The sequence below is a fragment of the Gobius niger genome, assembly GCF_951799975.1.
Source record: "Gobius niger genome assembly, chromosome: 6".
In the NCBI taxonomy this organism is placed as follows: domain Eukaryota; kingdom Metazoa; phylum Chordata; class Actinopteri; order Gobiiformes; family Gobiidae; genus Gobius; species Gobius niger.
Window position 1 is genome coordinate 18,318,850 of NC_136857.1, and position 20,737 is coordinate 18,339,586.

At 40.2% G+C, this 20,737-nt stretch overlaps 1 protein-coding gene across 2 annotated transcripts in view; it reads right to left on the reverse strand.

Moving 5' to 3' along the window:
- Positions 1-4,436: 4,436 nt before the first annotated feature.
- The window catches only part of tafa5l (TAFA chemokine like family member 5, like), a 77,884-nt gene continuing 61,583 nt past the window's right edge, over positions 4,437-20,737 (reverse strand). For both annotated transcript variants that reach the window (XR_013792939.1, XM_079557780.1), the window contains 2 exons: positions 11,830-11,877; positions 4,437-4,639 (listed from right to left, as the gene is read on the reverse strand). Coding sequence is in view for 1 of the 2 variants with exons in the window: in XM_079557780.1 (XP_079413906.1) it covers positions 11,854-11,877 (24 nt within the window). In the remaining variant the exon portion in view is untranslated. The remainder of the gene's footprint in view (positions 4,640-11,829; positions 11,878-20,737) is intronic.

A 20,737-nucleotide genomic window follows, 5' to 3' on the forward strand; every position in this document is an offset into this window, starting at 1 on the left:
TACATTAACAACTATGAAGCGCTATCATTAACACCACATAGTCTGATGTTTTTGTAATATAGGCAAATTTAATGATAATCTGTCATAAAGCTGTCCTTTTGTGGAAAAAACGCACTCAATTCTTACCGTAAAACATACAATATATAACATTAATTTTGTCCAATCCAGAATTAGAGCAGATGATCTTAGTGGCTGGGTTAACCTTAACCACCTAAACCTTAAAGTAGGGGCGTCAAACATATGGCCCGCGGGCCTGATCCAGCCTCGAGATGATTTAATCCGGCCCCTGCCCTGTAGAGCATAAATTCCAGAGTGTGTGGAAAAAAAAGTGTCTAGCCCATTCCTTTGCGGAGTTATGAATTTTTTAAGAATAACCAGAATGCTCATTCTTGCCACTAGGGGGCATTAAATAGAAAAAAGAAAAGAGTTCAACACGTGTCCAGCAGAGGGCACTGACATAATAAGAGATCAGGGTGTAAACAACACATTATAGCCATGTGGTAAATGGACAGTCTGCCCTAGAGCGGCCGTGGCTTCAATAACAGCTGAACACCACCACCGAGTGTGGAGTGAATGAATAATTACTACTTTATTATGTAGTACTTTGAGAAACTTGTGACACAGGCTTGTAAAGTGAAATACAAGTGTACGCCGTTGATTTTAATGAAGCTACAGTCAAGTTGGGGCTTTGACCAAATCACAGCTTATTATTATTCATTTATTGGAAAACTGTTCTCTATTATATGCGACCCGCCGTGGGAGCTGAATTTCAGCCCGTGACCCAAAATGAGTTTGACACCCCCGCCTTAGAGGGATATTTCAGGATTTTTGACATAGGGCCTCATAGTTATCCAGAGTGTTGTTGATTTCTGGAGTAGTGCCAGGCTAGTGCATTTCTACAGTAACAGCTAGCCTGCATTATAAACAGTCTACCCCGCTCCACAGTGCACCTGAGGGAAATCACTTATAACACCAGACTACCGATATAAAGGTCTGTGTCGATGATGTGTTGAAATACAACTGACCTCGCATCAAACAAATGACCGGATTTTGTCTATTTTCTAGCAGATCCGCCGCTGCGTAGCTTACAACCACAAAGCTGATGGTGCTCAAATATAAGTTATTTTAAATGCAAAATGGTTAAAATTATTCTATCAACACAGACATTTATATTGGTAGTCTGGTTTTATAAGTGATTTGCCTCCGGTGCACTGTGCTCGGGTCAGACTGTTTTTAATGCAGGCTAGCTGTTACCGTAGAAATGCCCTAGCCTAGCACTAGCCTAGCACTAGCCTAGCACTAGCCTAGCACTAGCCTAGCACTAGCCTAGCACTAGCCTAGCACTAGCCTAGCACCACTAAACTCTTCAAATATATGGACTGCATGAATAAAAAAAAACATCTCCAGAAATCAACAACACTCTGGATAACTATGCGGCCCTATGTCAAAAATCCTGAAATATCCCTTTAACATAGAAGGCTATTTTTAAGAACTTCATATTAATACTTCAAATCAAAAATATTATTTTTAGTCATTTAGTGTTGAGGAGGGGAATAGAAGCCCCTTCTCTCACAACGCCTTTTTGTAGTATTTGAAATAAAATAATTGGGCAGAGGTTTGTTAGCTCCAATGCGGCTTTCAAAAGAAGCGCAGAGTCAAAAGAATACAATCTCATCAAATATTAATGTTTCAGTGTGTCGGAAGTACAAAGGGGCATTTGCTTTCTATCCAATTTCAGGATGCTGTCTCGGCAGGACGCCTGTTATCTTTCCTTTACAACTCATAGGCGATAGTCCCTTGTCAAACTCCATTATAGATAGTTCCAGGTGCGCTGTGTATTCACAAATACTCGCAGACAGTTTACGGATCACAAGATGACCTCCTTTTTGATGTTCCCGCTCTCATTTTGCAGAGACTGGCGATGCTGACTTGAATCAAAGGAATAGGATACACAAGACCAAGTGTACCATGAATGATGTGTGCAATCAAAGCGATGGGTTCAGGTGGAAAAGGGTGTATTCTCGCAGCACGTCCAACATTTAACCTGGAAAGTACAGATGAAACATGCGCACAGACTCCTGGGAGGGCATGTCCTCTTTATATCCTCACATGCATACATTACCATGGAGATGTGCATAATATTTAGTAAGGAAATGAGGGAAATGTGCACAGCTGCAACCTCAAAGGCAAGTGTCTGTGTTGTGCTGTGTTTCTGTATTTCCTAGTGTTTGAAATGCCTCAAAAGTCATGTAAATAACCTTTGCAAAGTGAAATAGAGCTGGATTCTTTTTAAAATCCCATAAAAATTTCAACCAATTTAAATTATGCTTCTTTATTTTTGTGCTCTTTGTTGGTTTTGTGTTTGTGTGTGGGTTGTCCTGTAGTACTCTTACCTGTTCCTCGCATCCGGGAAGTAATTGGCTTCCCCAAAAAAATCCCCCGCAAAAATCCAAACTGCCAGTAGAGAAACATTCACCGAAACAATATCAAAAGAGAGTGATTTCATGTGAACGCTGAATTGAGTCATTTCAATTGTAAGATTGGCTTAACATTGCAGCAGTTGAGAATTTGCTACGGCTATGATGACAACACAATTTCTGGTGACGTATAAACGGCTAAGCAATATTCATTATGGAAACGCAAAGGAGAAAATCTCTGTAGACAAAGATTCCCAAATACATTTAATGACACATGAGTTGATTTTAATTACAGAATTCAACTGATTGTTATATCGTGGATTTTTTCCCCCACAAGTGTCCATAATAATTCTTCCATTATAAATATCTGAGCTGAAACAAAGGCCGATCCAGGTTCATCAGTCCAAACATCTGGATTTTAAACGTCCCATGTGCCCGATGCTCAGCTCTGGTGTGGGCATGTTCCGGAAAATATACAAGTGGATGGAGCATGGATATTTCACAGTGTAGCTCTGAAGTGCGCACTCTCACAAATGGACAACATGCGCTCACCATTCACTCCAGGTCAGAGCGGGACAGGCTGTAGTCGGAATAGCACAGAGGGGACATCAAGGGCCGAGGTCTGTATCAGTTATTAAAGGGATAATAAAGGCTTTGACTATACACCTGCATAATTTACTCCTGCCCCACAATGGGACTTGCAACATGGGTGAAGTGTCTTTCCCACGGAACAACAGCAGTTTGGGCTTACAAAGGCTAATACCTAACTATTGTGTTAGTCTTCTTTTATGTGGGGAGGTTGGAGGATCATTTGTAAATGGTTTTGAGGGTAATGTAAGATTAAATAACGGCCACTTCACGAAAAGAAGAGGAAGAGGGTCGGCAGCGAGCAGGACTATCTATGTCTGCTAAGAACAGAGTCATCGCTACAGGATGTTTTTTCAAAGAATTCATAACTTGTTGCTCACACACAGGTGAAATCTTACACAATAGCTAATGCAAAAAAAACAGAATTTTAAATCAGAACTAAGTAACTCATGCCCCTAGAGGCCATATGCGCCACTGCGGGTGTCGTCTTTTTTTTTTACTCATTAATTGTCCGTGAGAGTAAATACTACGCTGACAGAAAAGACAAAGGGAGAGAGAGATATTGCACATCCAATTACACAATGGAGATAATTTGTTTCACTTAAACTTGGCTGTAAATATGCCTTCGACCCGGAGGCAGGGAAGTTGAAAGTGTGGGTTTCTGGCCAGAGACACCGGGGGAGATATAGATCCCCCCAATCATCCCATTAACCCTTGTATTGCCCCCACAGGGACTACGAAAAGGATTTATTAAGGTAAACAAGCTACTTAGTTCTGCTTTAATGATTTACTCTTAATCATAGGCTCATATAGGACATAATATCGGATCGAATATTGCTTGATGTGTCCCCTTAGTGCATATTGGGAGTACAACCTTAGACAATTAAAATACGCCAGTGTCCACATTTCCCAACCTCTAAGTGCTGTGTACAACATGAGTGACAAAACAGACCCATCTAAATCTAAATTTTCACCACGTTACAAAACATAACTTAGAAGCAAATATGTCCACAACTTCCACATTGTCCCCTTGCGACCGCTCTCATTTCTGTCCGTTCTAGTTCACTCCCATGCATTTTCACCTGTTGAAGTTGCTTTGTTTGTTTTCTTCCAAATGGCAATGTTCAAGGCCGGGCTCCATTGTTCACCCAACGCAACCTCCGTAAACTTTAGCCGTCATTAAAGAAAGTTGTCTGGAACATAACCCTGGGCGCCGATTGGTGATGGTGCTAAAGAAGATGGATACTGTGACTTCTGAACGACCTTTTGACAAGTCGAAACCTCTCCAAGGAACCATCGCCCAAGTAATAATAGCCAGGGACGAAAAAGAGTGAGGGAGATTGAAGACAAATATATTCCGGGGCTGTTTATGAAGTTGGCTTTGCGATGGATCTGGTGAAAGGGTGAGGGCTGAGATGCTGCTCACTTGAGTTATTTTTTTTCTTTCTTTTTTTTCTTTTTACAGTTCTCTCGAATGTCTGAGGCAGAGAAAGAGCAGCAGAAAAAGTAGCAATGTAAAAAGCGCTGAAGGTTAAACCGGTGTCAAGCCTGGTGCGGAGTTCCTTAGAGACAATCGGATACGATGTGGAGGTTGGTGCTGATTGGCCAGGTCCGGTATGAGAACATTGATGGACCTGTTGGGAATAAGGGGACAAGAACAGCATTAAAATTAGAGTTGTTCTGATATCAGCACTCATTCTGGATTTTGCAGTATTACCACAGAATTTCCAGTGATGGTATCGGTTATCAAAACAAATTCACAGATCTGAAACAATGCTGTTTAGTATTTCTTTTGAAGTATACGCAGATGTGAGCCCCTGCTGTTTCTTACTGCAAATGACTAGAGCAGCTTAAACACTGGCCCTGAAAGGTCTAAACACATTCATGTTACCCCTCTGTTGCCTTCACTTATTCTTTAGAGTGGATGATTGGCAGAATTCAGCAACGTTGTGACACAGTTAGCTATGTGGTATCGGGGTAAGCGTCTTTTTACAGGCATCTTTATGGTTTTTATTCACACTGCTAAGTTTAGAAGTGTAAATATTAGGGGCTGGGTTTAATTAATCTATTTCAATCAATTCCTAATGTAAATATTCACATTTTTACTTATGCTTCACAACTAGAAGTTCCAGGTTAGATTCCCACCTGGGACGGGGGCCTTTCTGTGTGGCGTTTGCATGGTCTCCCCGTGTCTGCATAGGTTTCCTCCGGGTACTCCAGTTTCCCCTACCATTAAAAACATGCACAATAGCTGAATCCTCCAGCCAGGTGTTTCTGACCACCAGCCTGGCTCCACATCTGGAGATGGGTCCCCGGGAGCAGCACTTCAGCCGCCCACTGCTCCTTACGGGTGGGTCAAATGCAGAGGACAACTTTTGCTGTACAGTTGATGTATGGTGACAAATAAAGCACCTTTACCTTTAGTTCTTCTGAGAATGTCTTCCATATCCAAGTAAAACTTGTACTGCGTGATACTCTTAACTGAATCGAAAATCAATCAAATTTAATTGTGAATTGTGAATTTAATCCCTTGTGAAGTGAATCGAATCTAATCTATTAGGGAAATCCAAATCGATAGATCAAACAAGAGTCTATAGAACAAGCCAAGTTTATTTGTAAAGCCCAAGAGGAAGATGTTAAAGCTTCACTTAAAACACAAAGTGAAGAGAGCTGATGAAAATACTTTCAGCTGTCATATGCAACAGCTAAACAGTTCAGAGTGTGACTAATAATAACCATTAAATGTTCTCGCAACCATTTTGATAAAGTTTAGATTCATTTATAACATTTTGTACACAATGTTTTGTAATTATACAGTATCTCGAGACAATATAAAATGGGTACTTTGGGTACATTACATATTTATAAAAAACACTGAAAACTGAGCACCCACTCTTCACCCACATCCACTTAATCAGCATAATGGTTAGATTGTCGCATTGCTTTTGTGAGGGCAGAAATGCCGCTAATTTGCCACTGACAGGTGAACTGAACACCACTGATTATACAGTATGGTTACTATGGCATCTGTCAGGGGGTGGAGTGTGCAGCGAAGTTAACTTTTTTAAGAGTTAAGGATAAATGGCAGCTGATTTATAGTTAAGACAAACACTTCCAGCATTTTATCCTGTTCCTACACAATTCTCACTTTCTACAAACCGTAGAGCAATCAGTGGAGTTTATTTTCATTGCTATAATATATAAGAACTACCTATTGGTATACATTGGAGGGAACATCTGTTGCTCACCAGCATTCAGGTTTTCTACCTATTTACACAAACAACTCCGAGAGCTTCAACACTCTGTTAAAGACACATCTGTTCGTACAAACTTTTTTATTTTTCAGCATTTTTTTCTCTTATTGAACTCTTGTTTGTCTTGTTTTTGTAAATGTGCTTTATAAATAAACCTGATCTCTTTAGAAACTAGAAGATATCACACTGGCATATCTCCTGTCAATACGCTGTGAGATTTAACTGTTATCTGCCAAAGATAGAAGCGCAATGCAAAATTCATGAAACCGTTTCAGTAATCCTGAATCTTCCGTTTAAATAGATATTTTTTGTGTGTGTACTGGCCAGTTTTACAACAACAATTTATATCATATTAAAGTATTCTCCAAACATACGTACATTATTTTAAAGTATACTGCAAAACTACAGAGGCTCCATATGTCTAGTTGTGAAAGCCTCGATGAAGCAATTTATCAGACCTTTAAATCAGTGGTTCTCAAGTGGTGGGTCTTGGAACCGTATTCAGTGGACAGTGAGCCTTTTCCAGAAAACATATTTTTTTATATTTATGGTCAGAAAAAGTATAGAATCACTACTCACTCTGTTAAAGCCACACCGCGTAAGATTTGACCCAATAAACAAAATGGAAATACAAGAATTTATTTTATATAAATATTTTCACCATTGAAAAATACCTCAAACAAACATGTACTTTTGGTCTGCGCGGCTCACCTCTGCTAAAACATGACTATAACTTTACCGGGAGTAGGTACGTCTCTAGCTCGTTTCCATGGAGACATCAACTAAAGTCTGTAGAATTGAGAGATAAACAGGTTAAGTCCTCATCCAGATGCATTCTTTGATTATCCACTGCAAAAAAATAGCATTTTCTGTGTCGAGCTGGTCATTGAGAGCAAGTTTTGTGTTGATGGTACAGTATAGTCCAAAATGTTACGCAGTGTGCCTTTAAATGACTGTTATCAGGTTGTTTTTATCATAATAAAAAGACAAGAAAAAAGACAATATTTTACATTAGATTTCATAAGTCTAAGTTGTCAATGACGGTTCTTGAGTCATCATCTGTACTCTGTAGTTGAAGTGTCGAAAGTTTCGCCTCTCATCCAAAAGGCATCATCAGTGACACTAAAGTTTCAGCTCAGTCCACGGACTAGATATAGACCACTGGGAGGAGTTTAGCTTGGCTCAGTCCCTCCCCTCTATTAACGGCTACTCTCACCTCAACATCTTTGTAGCTCGAAGTCTTTGTAGTTTTAAGTCCTTACAGCAGGGGTAGGCAAGTTTGCGTCACGGAGGACCGATTTTCATCATTGCCAAAACACCAAAGGCCAAACCTCACCATTGTAGCCTAAAGTTAAGAACCATTTTGTGCAAATGCCAATGTTTCACATCAGTGGTTCTAAAGTGGTCTGGCTCCGAGACCCGCCATTACCTTAATGACAAGCTGCGACCCAAATAAAACTGTAATTTATCATACATCTTCTTTAATATTGTATTTACCACACATGTTTTTATTGAACAAGACGCAGATTTGCTTTTAAGACTGAAATTATGATCAAAACAACCCAATAATATTAATTTTAAGAAACGTCAGTGTGTTTCCGTGTAGTTTCAGATGGATAACATTGAAAAAAAGTTCCCTGTAGGCTCGCGACCCACTTTTGAGTCCCGACCCACCCGTTCAGAATCACTGTTTTACATTATATATGACCAAGTGGGATGTTTTGAAAGGACATCTAAAAAATACACTATAAAAAGAAACAATTTCTGGCATTTTTAGAGCACTTTAACAGGTATTTGATCCCTTATTTGCATAATAAAGTTTCTGAAAATCATATTGGGGGCCAGGGGTTCTGTGCTGGCCCCCGGGCCTGACGTTGCCTACCCCTGCCTTACAGCCTGACTCACACTTGAGTTTCAGTCTGAACGGCCCTACTCTCAGCTGATAACTGCTAACTACCTGCCTATTGCTCTGTCCTGGGCTGAGTGTCAGCCTCATTAGCATGACAGAGCCCTCCAGACCCTCCACTACAGTACAGAAGATGACTCAAGAACCTTCATTATGATGGAGAACTGTACGACTGAGAGCCTACACATAAGTCTAAGTCGTATTCGTGTCACGGTATGTCATCCCAAGGTGACTGTGGGTCCCGACGCCATACCAGTTGAGTGCTTTAAATACCAAGCACACTATAGACGATGTGTAAGTTACAATCATCTAGGAGCCAGATGGAGTTTACAGTGATTTATTCTTCCCATTATGCAAATAATATGATAATTAGATCATTCAGTTAATGACAGAGCCTGTTTGTAAGAAGTGCAAAGTGAACACATGGCTGCTGTGTTTTCCAAACGGTTAAGCCTTAATGTCGAGGTACAGGACGTAAAGTGAAATGAAACGTTTCACTTCATCAATAATTAATATTCAATTTAAATGTAGACTAGAGAGGAACCAGTGTAATTTAATTGCCCAATACCCACATGCATTAGCGGGGTGATAAATAAAGCGGAAAGTGTGTGGAATTTAGTGCCACTTTAAATCTCAAAGTGTTTACATTGCGCTTTCCATTAATGCTTTTAATTTACTCAGTTTAAGATACAACTGAATATTTCATAGCTTAAAGCCAAGAAGCATAATAGTGTTTTATCTCGGTGTAAGTGCGCTTCAGCTTTTACTGTAATTCTTATCTTAAGCAACCATTGCATTAAGTTCCTCCCTGTAATCCTATTGCTTGAAAATATGCAGTTTTAATAAAGTGGCTGAGTAAATTCAAGGCTTCCCTCACTGACAAGCTAGAGCTGGACCGTCTGCTATTTTGGTGACATTGTTTTTTTTCCTGTTTAATCGAGCTCTATGATCAAATACAGATACTTTTACCCTTCGAGTGGCAGGTATTTAACTAATTACAGTGAATTGTGAACTTTGAGAAGCAGCAGATGGCTTTTATTACCGCTTAAAGGGAGTATTTGGATACGCAGAGCACTCGAATAATGATCAAATCCACTCCTATCATAATCTATTACATTCATTTCTCATCTTCTAAGCACCTCTCAAATCGTTCATATAATTAAATGTACTCCTTGTATTCTGCCTGTATTCTCCACCCCTCCACAGCAGCAAACCCCCAGCCACCTCAGCATTTTATTTTCATACTCTACAACTAAACCCCATGTTTATCCCTTCAATAGACTATTCAGTGCACCGTCTTATAATTAGTCTCCTCACACATGCTACATAAAGATTTCATTCAGGTGTGTAAAGTCTTGCAGCAAATAATTAAAGTGCTGCGCCGCGCTTTGGCCTAGGATAATTAGCTTTTCTCTTTTTGCCTCTGCGCGCTGAAGTACTTTGGTGATTCACGCCGACGGAAAACAAAAACACCACAAAGAACCCACTACTGTTTTTGAAGATGACGGTTTTTGAATGGAAAACTTCCCAAAGCCCTATTGTGTGCAATCTCAGAAATGTCCTTAGTAGTGCTGTCAGCCTGCAGTGGGATAGTGCAGTTAATGACTTAATTCTGTCAATCATTTCAGCGAGAAACCCATTACAATGATAATAGCCTGCCTGTCATGAATATGTTATATGAATAAATCCATAAATGCTCATCTATAAGCGATCATTGGTGACAGCGGACACATTTGACACACAGGTCTGCGACATATAAATCATTTAGACACATAAATATGAGTTGGCAAATCCACACAGGACTGCACAAATTCCCCAGGCTGGCAAATAAATATTTATGGCGGCCCCAATTCCCCTTTTTCTCTCTGTCCTTGGTAATTGTGCATGATTCATTTTGTTTTCTCAGCGGAAGAGTGAGAATCAATCTTGGAAAATATCGGCCGGGAGACATAAAGCATGGAGATTCGGGACGCGGCGGGCTGTGCGGAGTTTAAAAGCTTCGCAGACACTCCGTCATGTTGGCGCGCACGGATTCGCTTCGATCTCTGAGTAGATTTGCTGCTGTTTTATTGGAGAGAACACAAATGTTTCGGGAAGTGGAGTCGGCATGCCTGAAGACGGAGAGTGGGCCCGGGTCTATATGGGAACTTTTAATAGGCCGGGTGAATACTGATGTGCTGGAGGGGGCCGCGAGGCTGGCAATCAAATCATGCAAATGGTGGCACTGCTAAAGCAATTCAAGCTCAAATCAGTCTCCGGCTTCACTTGGGTGTACAACCAAGGTGCAGCTTTCAAATGCAATAAGTCACATTTTCAATATACTTTACTTACATGATATGAAAGGTTTATGCTATTGGGAGGACATTTATTTGTTTGCTGATGCAATACAGCTGGATGGTGTTTCATTCTTACCATCTTACTGCTATGCATGCGTAGTTTGTTTTATGTCATGGAAATACGACAAATCAATTTGGTTTAGATTCGCTGAATCATGGAAGCAATAAAGGAAAGTTGTTAAGGACAACACTAACCTTTACGTGGCCTTGTGGAACACGGTTGCTTTACTTCAGCACCTTTATAGTGCCAAAATAAAGCACTATAAGGCTTTACTTTACAGGTGGCTACCCTTAGTAACCACCTGATACTAAGGGTAGGTGGTTAAATGTTCTCATAGCATATTTGAAAAAAATAGATGTAGCTTCTTTGTAACCGCTGAATGAACGATGCTTTCCCTGCGCTCACTACATACATTTCTCAATTGTTATCTGTGAAATGTGTCCAAACTGTTTTCCTCCAGATCGGTTTGCCAGCTTCAGGCATTTGTGTTGACAAAGACAAAGAAAGGAACAAAATCTTAACCTCTTAACCCCCGCCTAAACCAAGCGCATCATCTTAACCCAAATCTAAATGCCCATAGGTCAGTGTAACGCCTCATTTAAAACTCATTTAAACTGATCTGTTTCCTTGCGTTGTTGCTGCGTTGTAATTACTGAAAAAAACATAATACCCCCTCTTTAACTAAGGGGCTTGATAGTAGCACTAGCAATTGTATGGTTAGATTTTATATTTTGTCTCTCTCTGTTACCTTTAAACTAGTTGTCCATTCTCATTTCATTTTTTTTTATTAGCATTTTTAAAATTTCACACAGGCAGGATTTGAGATCAATATATTGGTCTGAAAAAAAGAAGAAATAAAAAAAATGATAATAAAAAATGTCCCCACCACTCATGTCTCCTATCCTGTCTCTAACCCATTCGCTCTAACCCATTTTTTTTTATGTAAAAAAAAGAAAAAGAAAAGAAAGGGAAAAAAAATACTCTTAATTACTCTAATTACTCTTTTGACATTCCTTTTGATTGTATTTTTGTTTCAGTTTGTCACTTTTCTGTCGCTTTCTTGTTTTTGTTGCATATCTGTTGCTTATTTGTCACTTTTTCATCGATTTATGTTACTTTGTTGTCGTGTTTTTTTTGTGTCCCTCTTATGTTGCTCTTTTGCGGCATTTTTTTTAACTATTGCTTTTTTTTGCACATTTTCCCGTCTATTTGAACCTCCTGAGTGTTTCTTGAGGGCAGATGTGACAAGTGAATTTCTCCTCAGTAAAGTCTTATCATATCATCAACACTTTAAAAACAGATCAGAGCATAGACATCATTCACTTACATCCATCCTGTGTTCCAGCACATCTTACGACGGCTCCTTGGGCAACGGCTGTGGAAGAGAAAAACAAGAAAGTAGAAGGTCAACATCACAGCACAAAGGGTCAGGCTTCACTCACTCCTGTTACCCCAACATCCCTGAGCACGGAGGCCTTGGACGCACAGCAGCATATGTCCGTTTAAAGGCACAGATGGCATGTTCTTCCAATTATATCTACGACCAGCGAGCAGAAGCTGAAGGTTATTTTGTTCTGCCCGGGTTTTTATGACCCCAGAGGACACCGCTCACTTTGCCAAAATGACAGAATATACGAACCGGTAATGGCCGCCTCATCATTCGCAATAACGACCGAGAGACCGGAGCTTTATTTTATCTGAAGCATCGCACACATAGATGTTTTATTACTAGAGCAGTTACAGAGGGAGGTTACTTTAGGTTACAGTGTGTTTTGCTGAAAGCTCAGAGTCCTTGTATGTGTACGGTATGTTTTTATTCCATAGTTTTAAATGCACATTTTAGGCAAAAAACAAACAAACAAAAAAACAGGGACACATGGTTGTAGGCGGCCGACCACCACACAATGCCTTCTAACCTGTGGCTATTTTTGCTGTAGGAAACTTTTGCCTCTTTTTCCATCTGCCCTGTATCATCTACATTGCAGAATACTCAACAATATATTAGTTTATTTGGTTTTATCATGTTCTTGAGAAATGATTGTAGTTTTTCCTACACTGGACCGTCACATTTAGGAGCAGAACAGTGCATTCATTGAAAGTCTTTAAAGCAGAACTAAGTAACTTAATAAATCCTTTTCGTAGTCCCTCTGGGGGTAATGTATTGATGGGATGATTGAGGGGTCTTTCATCTACCCCTGCTGTCTCTGGCCAGAAAACCACAATTGCAGCTTTCCCTGCACCGAGCCGGAGGCCCCAATACACACTGATGGATCACAAAAAAGAAGCTAACAAGCTAACGGGCAAAGCTTATTGTGGACCTAATGCCATTTCAGCAGTGTGTACAGCCAAATTTTAGTGAAAAAAAAATCTGCATTGTGTCATTGAGTTGTGGCACAATGTACAATATCCCTCTCTTCATGTGTCTTTTCTGTCAGCGTAGTATTTACTGTCACAGACAATTAAACTTTTTTTTTTAAAGCAACATGCTACAACACCTGCAGTGGCGCTTAGGGCCTCTAGAGGCCTAAGTTACTTGGTTCTGCTGTAAAATTCCTCACTATATATATTCAAGAGTCATGTACAGATAGGAAACATGTAGCTATACAGTTGACATTGGTGTACTTTAATTTTGTTAAGAATTGTTTGGAGAAAAAACGGCTCAATATCCAATGCTAAGTGATACATGTAAACAAATGCCAAAAGACACAGAAATGAATGGCTGCTAAGCTAAAGTTTCTATAAAAACGCTGCTCCTTTCGACCTGGTACAGCACCAGCAGTCAGATATATTTCGACAATGGATGCATTTAGTTGTAGGATTTTATTCAAGGTTTAAGTGAGTTCTTTTGACTCTAGTTTGACTTTTGAGCACAGCCAGTTTCCTTCCTGCTGCGCTCTAGGAGCGAGCAGGAGCAAGAGGGGCTGCTCTGTGTGTGCAGCCTGGAGGAGACATATCTCGCTTCCATACTACTTTTAGTATCGATTTAGTATCGAGGAATCGATTTCTTTTAACACCCTACTGCCTACACAATACCCCTGCACATGCAAAAAAGAGGTTGGTGTGAGCAAGTTTCCTGCAGTTTATTGCCCACACTGACAAAGTAACATACAACCGATGATGTTCCGCAGTGGAGCTTTAACCTATTGACTGGACATTACTTCAAACACATGATAAACTTAAGGCACCCTTTATTATCCCCATACATTCATTTACCCTTTATTTTTGATGCCTGAGGACCCATTTCCAGAAACACATCCAGAGAGAGACCCACCCAATTCGAGGTTTTAACCCAATGCACTTGTGCCTGCAGCTCTGTAGTTTTACTAGTTAAGGTTGAGTAAAATTGTTCGTCGCACTTGAAAAAGAAAGCCTCTACAAATATTATATTACAGGTAGGATAAAAGTTATTTTTCATTATTACAGTGAAACAGCCCATTGATCCGGCAGCTGGTCTAGTGTGCCATGAGATTGTGTTGGTCTTAAAAAAAACAAAAACATTTATTTTACATTGACCAGAGAGCAGAAACAGCCCTTTGCCTTCTTATTATTGTGAATGAGTCACTTTTGTGAAGATAATGAGTCGGCTAATCATAATCAGGAAGTTAATGATGTGTTTAGCCAATCAGAGGAGCCGACTGGAGACACGGCTGTCTGGGCAGAGCATTGGCATTCCCAGCAGCTCCTCTCAGTGCTGTGCCAAGCCCCTGCAGCAACTTGGTATTCTGCTGCCCACCCTCCCGGTCTGCACCACCCCAAAACACCCCCCAGCCTCGTCTGTGTCTGTGGCTGCGTCTGTCCGAGGCGCTGATCCATCACACTTCTCCACCAGCATGTCATCTAAATGCTAAGTACTTTCACTGCATCTTTAAATCAAAACAGCCAAAGAAAATGAGCACGGGGTGAGCGCGTGGAACTCATGAAAGCTTATAAGGCACAATAGAATCGCCCTCAGTCTTTTGATTACATTCATTTTTGAAGGGGGAACGTTGTAGAAGAGGAGGAAAGTGCAGCTCGGAAACATTATACGATTTAGGGAGTTTTCCGCAGTGAGATTCAGTCTCGGTTTACCCCAGGTCACATGCAAAATGCAGGCAAATGATGTGACTCTAAACACGAATGGTGAACTTCTTAACCAGACGTCAAATGACACAATGTTGCCGATCTCTCACAGTGGTTATAGTTGCACAAGTTGTGTGTGTTGTTTTTTGTTCTTTCTGAAAATGATAGTGTTCAAATCTAAATGGAGAGAGCGTGTGGATCGGAGTTTAAAATTAAAACTTGCAATTATTGCAGCTAATAACATGCTGCAGTGTATCTACAATAACAGCAATCAGCGGAACGGGCAACTCTGTGTTAGCTATGCCGTCATCTGGTTAAACCCGCGCTTCAAAAACTTGTTTAATCACGACACCCAGTACAACCATTATACCATCGCCCATATGATTTGCGTTTGTGGTTTTCAACCCCTGGTGGTTCTTTTCCTTCGCTGAGAACCATGAGCTTAACAATCATAAATTCACACTGTCTTCTTTATTTGAGCAGCTGGAGCTTCTTCAGTCAGACAGGTGTTTTTGTTTACTTGCTTTTCTGCTTATTTCCTGCTGCCTTTATAAGAATCGAGCCTGACGGGAAGTACAGGAAGTAACCAAACCATGTAAAGCAGGTAAACAAACACTGCTGTCTGACAAAAAGATATATCAAATCAAAACATGTCCAAATGACCTCTGGAGATATTTTGCTTCCTCCTATAGACACGCAGCGCAAATCGCAAAGATGACTCACTATTTCAACAGACACACAGCTTTTTGGAATGACAAATTAAAAAAATTTAAGTCTCCCAAAAAAGTAGACCTGCTGTTTAGAAGTGTGAAATCATACTCCTTTTTCCAGGCTGTGTCAAACAAAGGGAAGAGCGCTTTAGCCCCTGCCTGCCTCGGCCCTCTCGGTCGGACTGCAGCCATCGATCGGAGGGCTTCTTGCAGTGCAGCGGAGTGCTGAGGAGGCAGGAGGCCCACACTATTAACTGCTGCCACTAATTAAAAGGGTAACAAGGTGAGAGCACCCCACAGGGACTCAGCCGACTGCCTGGGCCCAGTAAACAGTGCTCAGAGCCTGTGGAGAGTACGACACAGCCCGTCCAAGGACATCCAAGTCACATTCATCTCCCGCTGGCACCGCACTGGGCATATCCACTGATACGGCACACTGACAAGGCACTGAGCAGTAATAAGTGCTCCGCTAATTGCTTATGTTGCTGTAAAATTGAAACATTTGGATGTCGACTCGGAGCTGGAGGTGCCCCTGTTTTTTTCCAAGGCGCTTGTAAACATCAAGAGCTGCGCGCAAATGATAAAGTTTGTTCAGCGCAATTAAAGATGCAGAGCTTGGGTGGTTGGAAGAGCGGCGGAGAAGATTGGCAAAAAAATATTAAGGGATTCAATTAAGTTCTTGCTTATCATCTGGCAGCATATGGGGATACATGTATATTTAAGCAACCTAAACAGGAATACAGTGAAAAAGTACGTGAACCCTTTGGAATTTTCTCACATTGCATTTCTGCCTGAATTGGTCTTAAAATGTGGTTTGATCTTTCTTCAAATCACAATGATGAGTAAACAGTGTCTGCTTAAACTAATACCACCCAAACAATTACATGTTGTTATATTTATATTGGCCATAACATGTGAACATTCACAGGAGAAATTCCTAAGGGTTCACATACTTTGTCCTCCCATATACGAGCCTTTGAAATCAATAGAGATTAGTCCAGCCATGTGTTAAGTGGGTTACAGAGCTGCTCAATTACATAATAAAAGAGACTATAAAATGGCCAATCTTGCCTTCATAGCCACAAATAGAACGATTTTGATTAATTGAGAAAAAAAAACAAAAAATGTACATTTAATTGTTCGCGGTAGACAAATGGTTGTGTGAATTTTCTGATCTGTTAGCCATGGAGCAAGTTATTAATGGAGATAATGTAACATTGTAACTCTGCAACATTGCTGGCATAGTATAGGACACCTCCTGAACACCTGAGAACCTACTTCTTGGACCACCTTCATAGAAACATCTAACAAACTAACAAATATCCGCAACAAAAAAGTCTGAAATTTCAATGTCGTTGCCTGGACTATGGACCCATTGTCTTCTCTGAAGGTGCCCCAAGAGTGGAGACAATATTCAAAACATGTGTGAGATGTTTTTAGGGGTCCCTTGAGGGAATTGTCTCTCTCCCGTGGAGTTGTGACATCACTTCTTGTTAATTTAAAAAGGAAGTTTGGGTCACATCGGTGTTTTAATCTTACATAGAGTTGATAAAAGGGATAGTCATCTTGCATGTAAGTTATCCAAAACCCATAGGAGAAAATGTAGTATCCATTTTTCAGGCAGAGATGAGTTTGAATAATTAAGAATTACTTTCAATTACTCAGTGCGCAGTGAAAAATTCTGTGCAAAGTGATAAGGTAATTATAATGGATCCGAGGCATACGAAAAGAAGTTCAAAGTGGTCAATGAGTGAGAAAAGTTTTTAATCTTAATGACAATTTAACTGCAGAGAAACTTCAATTGTTTTGAATCTTGTTTTTAGATAACATTACAACACACATTGGCCGCCAAAACCGAGGGCCTTAATGTTTGTTTGTTCAGCGCTTTGGGGGAAATAAGCGCATTTTGGTGACACTTCAAGCGGCAGAATTATCCCCAATGGTGATTTTAAAGCCACACAATCTTTGGAGCCATCACTGAACTTTTCCCTGCAGTATCTGTCCTAACAAGTGGACTTCCAAACTGGACTTTTTAGTGAGCTCCATTAGCCACAGTCTGTGCTATTAGCGGCCACTGCAGTTAGACTAACAAGCCCGGCTCAAGTCCACTTTAGATCCGGAGAGAGTGCTTTGTGCCCCCATATGCCCCATAATAAACCAAAACATCATAAGGCTTTTGCACAGAGCCAAAAACAACAGTGGCCCAGACAGCAGCTGGCTGGAAAAGCACGCAATTTACTCTCTAAAGCAGTGAACAGAAAATTAGAGCTTTTTCGAGGAAAATATGAACCGGAAAAGTTCGAACTTTATATGGTCAATGTTATAGTTAATGATAATGGACTCCTCAGAAATTAATAGACACTAGAAGTAGTAAAAAAAAAAAGTACTGATCATTACTCGAATTTGTAGATTTTGTCCACTTACAATTCACTCATGCTGGGAAGTGAAACTTGTCTTAATTCATGTAAGAGTCACTTCAAAATTATACTACCAAGAAGCAAAAAGTATGAAAGTGTGATGAAAGTTCTCCAAGAAGTACTTCATACAGTAGTTCATGTGCAGTAAAAGCTTAATTTAGTCTTCTCTCAAATGTTAATGACCCTAGAAAGGTGTAAAAGGTGCAATTGGCGCTGAAGCTTCTGTATAATAGAAATAATAAATCACAAATCTATTCACAATCGCAATATCTTTCCATCTGTTCTAAAGGTCAGCAAACGTTATGTAATTTAGGTCAATCTATCCTCAATTATGAAAGTATCTCAACTGCCACACAAGTCTTCATCTTTGGTGTCTGAAACTCAATAACCCACTGACCACTTTAAACATGCACGGGTTTCTTTGAAAAGGCTGGGTCACTGTGTCTGTGCTTTGTCATGTGAACCAAATCCTGAGCATTTCCCGTAGTTCCTCCCTCAGTTAAAAAGAAGAAGAAAAATGATGACGCATCAATACCATCAAGAATGAATGATGGTCCCAGAATCTTCCGAACAAAAAATTTATATTCAGAAAATCATTCATAAGGGAGAAACACACAGAAAGCTCTCATTTACACTCCAACGCTGCAAACTGCCTTCCATCTTTTGTGTTTCTTATTCATATATTCCTGTGCTTATAGTGCCAAATGGGACAAAAATGATAAATTGTGGTTTGGAGCTTCCTCATCTACTACTACTAAAATATATACAATATATAGTAAGTAAAGAAAGAGGTCAAAATGGCTGGGTTTCTGCTTACTACTAAATTAACCACTCAGTGTGATTATGTAATCAATCTTCTTTGTGGCAATTCATTTAAAACATGTTTAAGAAGTCTGATTCCTGTAAGTGTCTGGTTCAGTTCATCTGGATGGTGTTATTTAAATTCAGACAGAATGATGAATTGTGTTTACCTGTCTCAATGGTATCTGCACTTTAAATGTATTAAAAACCTAAACTGGTCAACTCAAGGGCGAATGGAGAACTGAATCCATAAGTAGAAAACAAATACGGATTTGTCTGCGAGGGACGTGACCGTTTGAGCAGTGGGACAGGAGTGGCAGTAAAGTGGCTCGCTACACTTAAAAAATAGAAAATAAACAGAATAACTTCTCAATTAGCTGAAATTGAAGAAAATCAGTTGGTAGTAATTTGGCAATTACAAACAAAAGACGAGAAAGCAAAACAGAAAAATACAAATACAAAAAGTTTGGCACAATGCAGCGCTGTGGAGATGCACATGTGAGTGAACAACTCCAGCAGTGCTGCCAAAACCTGTTATTGTTAACAATCTGACACCAATTGTTTGAGATTTCACCATGTGTGTAGTACTACATAGTCGTAAAACAAAAACAGCAAAAGAAAGAGACAGAAAATCATCTTCAAGAAAGTGTCTACAGCTTACATACAATCTTGTCTGAAAATATACACATTAAATAATAATTAGCACGTTATGAATGCATAACAGGAGTTTGTAGTTTGAATCTTGCCATGAAAGGTTTCTGGGTGTGCGTTTGCCGGTTCAGTTCCAAAAGTTGTAGCTGAAATAGCCACTGCCTCAGACTTTTTTGTGACCAGAGTGCAGACTAAAACAAAAATGGCAGTTCAAAGCCTGCCAATGACAGAACTTCAAACGGCACAGCGTGGTGAAGTGGCTGAAAGTGACAGGGGACCACAGTCATCCCTGCACTCAGATGGAGAACAGAGGGGGCCAGCGCATGATCGGGACACCACAGGGATGGAGAAGAAACAAAATGTTAAGACCAAAAGGAAAGAACAAAACAAACACAAGCGCAGAGCTTTTGGAATGCACGCTGGAGTGCGTGTGATCAGAGCAGCGTTTAGTCCATGTGATCCATCATACGCTATCTGAATGCCTATACAAAGGTGAGCTGTTTCTTCCATTTCTTTACATCGCTATCAATCTAACCCATTCCAATGCATTTTCTGCATCAGCCCACACGCTGTCTGCTCAAAGACGAATGATGATGCCAGTGCAGCCGACAAACAGATGAAGACGAGCCAAAGAAGCACATTATTCTCCTGGGTGACATGAATAGAAGAAGTATACAGGGAAACATCCACACTATTTGCTTGTAAGGGAGTTCTACAAGGACACATCTTTGGTCCCAGAAACTTTCGACATATATTTACAAAATATATGTTTTTTTTCTTTTTAGCAGGGACTGAAAAAGTTGTATCGCCTTTCTTAGCTTTTAATGTAATTAAGTAATGATTATTTTATTACCAGAGCGGACATAGCAGTTAACAAATGATAACGCAATCCACAACACACACATATAGCACGCTAGATTTTGTTATGCTATGTCCATGACGTGGACGTAGATATTAAACACTGCATATGTACACACTTTTTTAAGTTGTGGGTGTCCTGTAGCTGAATACAATAGTTAACTTTATCACGACTTACTTTCCCTGTACTATCGATTTAGATAAGATTGGAGAACTTGTGAGAGCTGGTGCTCCTTCAACCTGACATATTCAGTGATATTATTCAGCCCGGCAAAATAAATAAAATATTTCATCCCATTAAGGATGCCAGGGAGGAGGTTTAATCCGGCCCCCGAGGCAATTCTCTGTAAGTTATATTTTCTAACCAATAGAGATCAACATTCCAGGAAGTAAAAATCCCATTCGTATCCACCATAGCATTGATTAAAATTAGCGGAAGGGGACAAAAAGAAGTGTAGCTTTGAGAAACTGTTTGAGAGACTGTGGATATTAAAGCTTGGCCAAATGTCTGTGTGCTCACAAAAGTAAACATCCCAACAATAAGTGCTAACCCTTGACAGAGCTCAGAGCTACTGCAGCTAGAGGAGTTATATGCCTGATCTCACAGTGGGGTGTAATAAAACAGAAGCAGGACACAGTGAAGCTGCTGTGAGCTACAGTCTTCAAACAAGAGACAACACTGACAGACCTTAACGCTATAGGAGAGTTGGCCTCCACAAACGTGCACGACTCAAATAGT